Raw genomic sequence first — 7172 nt, 5'->3', positions numbered from 1 at the left:
GGCCCTGATTGGTTCAGCTCGACTCATTCGCGTATCGAAAATTTTCGCCGTTACCGGATTTAGAAAAAAAATATCACCTGGTCGGCAATTTCTCTCCGCCACTCGAAAATACCGCCCGAGCGCATACTTCAAGAGAAATCCCTTTTTGGATGGGACTTTCTGGCAGCAACAAGTAGGTAGTGGGTAAAGCGAAAAATATTTGAAAATTATTCAAATTAGCCTATACGTGGTCGAACGCATCCGGACGTACCAATACTAACGGGGGGGCCGTCATCGGGTCGGCTGGGTGTCGTAGGGATCCTGTGGAATTTAGCCCGGACAAATGACTGAGCCCCCCTTACTGTCGACTATTTTCGGCCAATTTCTTTCGATTGCTGTCGGTCGTTGCACGCATCATAATAGCGCGTTTTCTCGCAGGGCACTAACACTTCAGATGACCAGTGCGGATGTGACAGTATTGAATGAACCGATCGTCCGGGGGGCTTTCAACCAAAGCCGCCACCTCCGCCACCTCGACGGCAGAAAAGCAGCAAAATACACACATTCATCATTATTACCGGGTGTGGGATTTCGCTCTCTTTCTTTTTGGGGAGGCTTTCTTTCTCTCTCACACTGTTGGTCTTTCACAGTACACATAGTGCGCTTCTCACCGCTGGCAGGCAATGAAGCTTTTGGGGGCCTGCACTGCTTTCTTCTTTCTCCGCTGCTGCGTCCGCAACCTTAAACTTGATCGACGTGCGCACATTTCTTCATTCGGAAATCGGCCCGTATCGTGTGGCTGTGTTGGTACCGGCGCTCATTCGGGCTCGGGTGTCGGAAAACACGCGGTCACACATGAGGCCTGGACTGCCGGGGGCCCCCGGAACCAAAGAGAATAAAACCCGCAGCAGCATTGTCTTCCAGTCACAGTTCACCGGTTGCTTTCCAACAATTAACAGCTCCTCTTGGCCCGATTGACGGAGTGAGCTTGTGGTAGCTTAAGAGAGATAAAAAGACGTGTCGAGAAGTGTCCTGCATTCAGTGTGGTGTCCTCCGAGAAACCGGAAGGTGTGCTTTTCTGTAATCAAGAAGGAATAGAAAAAAAATGAAGCAATTTGTCGTGTTGATCGCCGTTTTGGCCGTTGCGGCTGCTGCCCCTTCGGAAACCGATGGATTATTGTCCAGCGCGCTTAAGTTCGTCAAAGATTGCGGCGACAAATCGATGGTGCTATGTGTCAAGGTAAGGGAAAACCTGCGAAGAACGCTTTAACTTAGTGAGTGAAGAGGTGTGACCTGAATTGAAGTAGAACAACGCTAAAACATAATATACCCGAGTGTGATTCTAATCTGGAACTTTTTCGGAATGAAAGTGATTTTAGAAATCGTGCAATGCAAAGCCAGAGACGATTTAAACTGGATCATCATGAACACTTGTGCTTAATGACCATCGCAACTAGGCAATGGAGTAGCAACTTTTCCAGTGATGCAATAAATAGGATGATCTTTCTCGATCCAGTTCGTTACTGTACGGCAGCAAAACGTGCATAACAAGTTGAGCAGAACGAGTTACCGTAAACTTTGCGATGTAATTATGAAATTCAGCTCTGCAAAAAAAAAGTGCGCATCATAATGGTTGTGATTATTTGCCAATTGGTAGACTGCTCACATGTAGAAGTAGAAAAAAAAAACTTACTAGCGCATCGTCTAAGAGTGATGAACGGAACCACCGAAGGAATCGGGAACAGATATACAAAACAACTCTCCCCGAATAACTGTTTTCAAGCAGCAAAACCAGCTTGAAATCTTGCAAAACACAACGTATCTTGAGAGCAGGGCAGCGGTTGCACACTTCCCAAGCATTCCTCATCCAGCGAATAAGCCCATCAACGTGTATTGATTACTAACCTATTTCTTCTCCTATTTTTCTTCTCTTTTGTCTTGGCTTGCCGTTTCCCCGTCCATCCCAACCTAATATAGGAACGAGCTCTTCAGTATGTGGACGGTGCCCAGGGCGATATCGAGATCACCGAAGGAATCAAACTGGTCGAGACCGAGAAACCAACTGCCCAGGGCCGCTCGCTGAACGAAGTCGATCTGCCCGTGGACCCCGAGGCCCGCGAGTCGGAAATTGACAGTCTGCTAGTGGACCGTGCTGCCCGCTTCCTCGGATCACACACCCTGCAGTTCAAGGTGCCGAAGGATTCCATCGAAGACATGCAGCGCTCTCTGGATGAAGGTAATTTTCCCACGCACAATATTTTCCGCACTGCATAAAATTACTGACTCACTGGCAGACAGGGGCTTGACTCATAACAGGGGGAGAGGGGCAGAAACGGGGCGTAGTAAAACTAGCATGCGAGATTATGATAATGATGATTATTATTACGTTAGCGAAGCAATCGCTGACGGGTTGCTCGCGGCTCGGTTGAACGAATCCCTTTGCAAACGAACGGTAGCTAGTACGAGCAGACCTCCCCATTAAGCAGACACAGCCAAAGCGAGTCAGTCAGTAAGCCACTAAGTCGCACTGAACTTGACCTCGTCAGACTGACTCGTGACTTTCCGCTCCGGTGGAGGTTGTTTTTCACAGCAGCGGTAATGACAGTGAGAGACTGCACAATGGGCATTAGTGTTCAGAACGCCCGAGTGGTGGATTAATTGTTTTTTTTTTTTTCTTCTCTTTCTACGCTGCCCTCCGGGTTCGTTGCTTGGGAAGTGAGAAACTCTTTTTGTTTGGTTATTGGAGAGATTGAGCTTTACGCATGCAGCAATCGGTGCCAATTAGTGTGGGATTTATTGGCTGCCTTTGTAGCGGTAAATTGCTTTGTATATGCGATTTTAGCTAACTGAGTGTCTTTTATTATTATTTGTTTATTAGTTAGAAGCTATTTTTTATTGGTGGGCTATTTTTATTTGGACGATGCTCATTTAGTTTTTGGACAACTTTTGAGATTATTCTCTATGAGCAGCACGATATTTTAATATTTATTCGAACTGATTATGAAAGTTTCGAGCAAAATTGTTATTGAATTCATCATTGTTTTTTTGGGCTGGTGTTAATCGAACAAACGACGATTTTATCGTAAAACTCGGTTGTTTCTGAATGATATTATGGCATATAAAAATATGAATGCAGAAAGCATAGATTCGATATATTCATTATTTTATTATTATTATTTTGTTGGCATGTATGTCTGAAATTAGTTTGAAAGCTATATAAGAAAATATTGTTTTATGTATCATAAAATCCAATTTATTATCATTTGTTCACACTGCAAGCGAAATTAGAATTCGAATTTGTAAGTCATAATATGTACTGGCTCAGTTAGAACATGTTTATTGGAACTTTGGCACAATAATGTTCGTATTATCGACTGTTGGAACTGGAAACTTTTTTTATTTGCATTTTGTTATTTACTTACTTAGTAACTTATTACAAAGTGTATACTGATTGCTGGTTATAATGTTAAATTTACTGATATTCCTAATAATACCAGGTTCTTGGTTTCCTAAATAAAAAAAAGTTGCTTTTGCTTCCATGTCATTTTAACCAATTCCAGTTTGTTGAAAAAGATGATGGTAAATTAACAAATTAATGTGGCCCGTCATTTGCCCATTTTCATTGACGACTTTAAATAGGCAAACTTTATTTCAAGTAATAATATTAAACGCCAGTCAAGAAACATACTCTAAGTATTATCGTGCAGGAAATTTCTTTAAGAAAAGTAAAATTGTTATGTGAAAGTTATTTTAAAAGTATAAAATTAATTATTATCATTTGCTCAATATATTTAAAATTTGCACAAAAAGTAATGTTCAGTACCATAAAAAAAACAAAACCGATCGAAAATTATAAGTATCTAATCTATGAGTGCCCACGATACAAGAAAATCAATGTCTTTGCATTATTATTTAATATTACCACATTGAAAAAATAACAAGCTAACCTCCGAACAGCTCAAACATGGCTCAATCAACCGCCCATTTCGCCCAAGATCCGCTTCGTGACGGTATCAAACCGCATTGCATTACGTGTAGTACACCATAAACACAGAAAAAAACTTCACATCGTACGATGCACATCTGGTTTGCCTGGGTTGGGAAACCGAAACGCCAATAATCTTCGCTAGCGGTTACGTAACGAGCAACACGGAAGAAATCGAAAGTTTCGAAACTTTCACCCTCGATCAACCCGAGCCGGATTTCGCGAGTTTACCATTCACCACTGCCCCCTTCTACTCCCTGCTTCACGCTGTGCAGCATTGAAACTGAATCTTGGTTATCTGTTTTCTTTCAGCCCGTGGCAAGAAGAAGAAGGTCAAGAAGCTGCTCCTGCCACTGTTGCTGCTGCTCAAACTGAAGGCCGCTGCCCTGCTCCCGTTGGCCATCGGATTCTTGGCCCTGATCGCCTTCAAGGCTCTGATCGTCGGTAAGATCGCGTTGATCCTGTCCGCCATCATCGGTCTGAAGAAACTGTTCGACAAGAAGCCCGAGCAGAGCTACGAGGTCGTCGCCCACCCGCACTACTCGCACTCTACCTCCTTCGACGATCATCACGGATACGCACGCTCTCTGGATGCCCAGAATCTGGCCTACTCTGCTCACACCCAGTAAGCTTGCCATAATGCTGTGTAGCGAGAATCAGTGCCCTTTCCCTGTCATCATCCCACTGTTTGCCAGAAACATACAATGATCCCTTCTCTATGACCCTTAGTCTTTCTCCAACATGATCCTTCTAGAGTGCGACTCACACTCTCGCGCAATCACACTCTTGTGATCCGGGCTGTTGTGATGTCGGCAAGCTGCTAGTTAAGTAGGTTTCAATTCTCGTCCATCATCCTTTTCTTACCTCCAAGTGATTCCGTCGGGTGAGATGCGACAGCGCACCTTCTCCCATGTTTCCACTGAGAACCACCCGAACATCCACAAAAAACACTCAGCTAGATTAATTTAATTTATTTGCAATGAAAAGAAAAGGCGTATTTAATAATTTATTTGCTCGAGAATATTTATTTAGATTATTTGTTTTTAAAAGTAGTTTTTTCTTTTCTCTTGAACTGTTCTCATCTATTCTAATCTAACACTGTCGCTGTGACTCTTCTCCTAAAATCTATGCATGTGACATGTTTTCCTGAATTTTTCAATGCCAAATAATGCTCACTAGAAAATCACGATTACGGATTAAAAGGCCTAGAAGATGTACAGACGATGCCAGTCTTTGAGAACACCTAGAAAAAAGAAATATCAAAGTGAAAATACGTAAAGTTCAAAATAGTTGTAGCCCGGACTGAAACACATCCGCGCAGTAATGTCAGTAATCTGAGATCTAGCTTTAGCCAATAGCCAATAATAATGGGTCATTTAAAGAAACGAAGAAAAAGAAGCCAAAAAATTAAGCCCCCCAGCACGTATCGATAGCCTCCTCCAGACACAAGACTGTACAGACGCTGACTGACCTCGGAACGGGGCTGCGTCCCTCTATTTTTGGTTGCTCCAAAAATTGGAAAGTGTGCCGGCGCCAAACACCAGCATCGGTAATTACACGTTGCACCTTGCATCCGCCGTGTTTTCGGCAACGGTCGAGTCCACATCCACATGGAACCCGTTCCGCATACTCGAGAGGGGTCGCACCGTGGCAATCTTACCGATCTTTGCTGTTGAGGGGCACTTGACCTGGAGGTGCCCACACCCGATGGACTGATTATGCAAAGCACTCGTGAAACGTAAAAGTTTATATTAAACTGTAGTAAAGTGACTTCTCTTGCACTGAAATATGAATCCTCTCTCGTCTAAATAACTCTTTAGTATGCGCCCAGGTGCTCCAAACTTTTACCAAAACACTCATACTCAAGATGAAATAAACTTTCTCTACCTCGGATCTCCTAAAGAACCGCGTGCCTCGGCACGCGCTAATGCGGTATTAGTATTTCAATTTTTCATTTAAATGCGCAAATAACTGAATTCTTCATTCTACCATTCTGCTCAAAGCAACCAAATCTTCCGCGCTCTCACGCCTCTCTCATATGTCTCCGCAGCGCGTCCCTCGAAACCCCGCGCGACTCGTAAGAAAAATGCTAACACAATCTTAAAAACAAATAACTATTTGCAAAAATCTTGTAAGAATGATCTGTTCTGTTATTTATTGTTTAAATTATTGAATGAAAAGAAAAAACACAATCAATTCACACGAAGAAAAAAATGAAATAAAATTGAAAATTAAAAACATTCCACATCGATTTCCCATGAAAGAAATTCCTGTCAAAATAAGCCTCGTTGGGGACTACGAAAGAGAAACCAGCCAACTATCCTGCCCTTGTCGCGGTTTTGTCGGTCAACGACCCCCTATTTACCTCACATCGCTTGGTTTTGAAACACAAAACCGAAAACCCGGCTCTCCATCGAAAGTAAAACAGCAACGATAATATTCCGCTTCTCCGGAGCCAAACATAGGTGCACGGGTCGAGATATTGGCTGCACGAGAACATTTTCCTGAGAAATGATCAAACCCATTGTCCACCGACCGACCCCCAGCGACGCGTCTTTGCTTACATTTTTGTTTCGTTTTGCCCGACGAAGGGAAAGTTTTGAACTGCGATACCCGAGGTAAACCTCTTTTTTTTGTCGTCATTCGAGATTGAAAGTGTTGACCGCAATAGTAAGATGATCAAAGACCGAAAACGCCCACGGCTTCCATTTTTTTCCATATGGCTTTTTATTTATTTTTTCGTTCAAAATCGGAAACACGGACACGCTACACGCACGCTGCTCTGGCATGTACAAAAAGACAAAGAGAAAGTTACGGGTCCCACGGCAGTGGTCACTCGCCCCCATCGTATCGGTCCGAAAGCCGATACTGTAGTGTTTACGATTTTTAATTTCAACAATGTAATAGCGTTCCGGGGCAAAATACGTGCGACCACTTTCTCACGCATCCGATCACTTGCCGCCGCCGTTTTTACTGTTGTTCGACATACGAGAGGTGGAGAAGCGGGACGGAGTGAAATAAAATGGAGTGGTATTCAATAACGAAAATTAATGCTGATTTGATTGCTTCGTAAAAACCTGCGTGATCGCAAGGAGAAACCGTCTTGGCCTCGATGGACGCGTGATTTGGCACGAGCATCGGTGTCCCTCGCGTATGCCCATACAAATATGCGCAGCACATCGCGGCTCGGTGCCTCGGCGGCACTGTC

General features: G+C 43.5%; 1 protein-coding gene across 1 annotated transcript; it reads left to right on the top strand.

Moving 5' to 3' along the window:
• The first annotated feature begins 891 nt into the window (after positions 1–891).
• Positions 892–6204, top strand: LOC129717803 (uncharacterized). The gene is made up of 3 exons (XM_055667987.1): positions 892–1219; positions 1957–2215; positions 4277–6204. The coding sequence occupies exons 1-3, from the start codon at positions 1085–1087 to the stop codon at positions 4591–4593; spliced, it is 711 nt and encodes a 236-aa protein (XP_055523962.1). The 5' UTR covers positions 892–1084; the 3' UTR covers positions 4594–6204.
• Positions 6205–7172: the final 968 nt, after the last annotated feature.

Source organism: Wyeomyia smithii, chromosome 1 (assembly GCF_029784165.1).
Source record: "Wyeomyia smithii strain HCP4-BCI-WySm-NY-G18 chromosome 1, ASM2978416v1, whole genome shotgun sequence".
Lineage (NCBI taxonomy): Eukaryota > Metazoa > Arthropoda > Insecta > Diptera > Culicidae > Wyeomyia > Wyeomyia smithii.
Note: the sequence above shows the minus strand (reverse complement) of the source record. Positions and strands in the feature narration are given on the sequence as shown.

What these genes read in the sequence shown, in the direction of transcription:
- LOC129717803 (XM_055667987.1), top strand. Translation starts at nt 1,085, where the DNA reads ATGAAGCAATTTGTCGTGTTGATCGCCGTTTTGGCCGTTGCGGCTGCT. An exon ending in CGATGGTGCTATGTGTCAAG is followed by an intron (nt 1,220 to 1,956) that starts GTAAGGGAAAAC and finishes AACCTAATATAG; the next exon opens with GAACGAGCTCTTCAGTATGT. An exon ending in GCAGCGCTCTCTGGATGAAG is followed by an intron (nt 2,216 to 4,276) that starts GTAATTTTCCCA and finishes GTTTTCTTTCAG; the next exon opens with CCCGTGGCAAGAAGAAGAAG.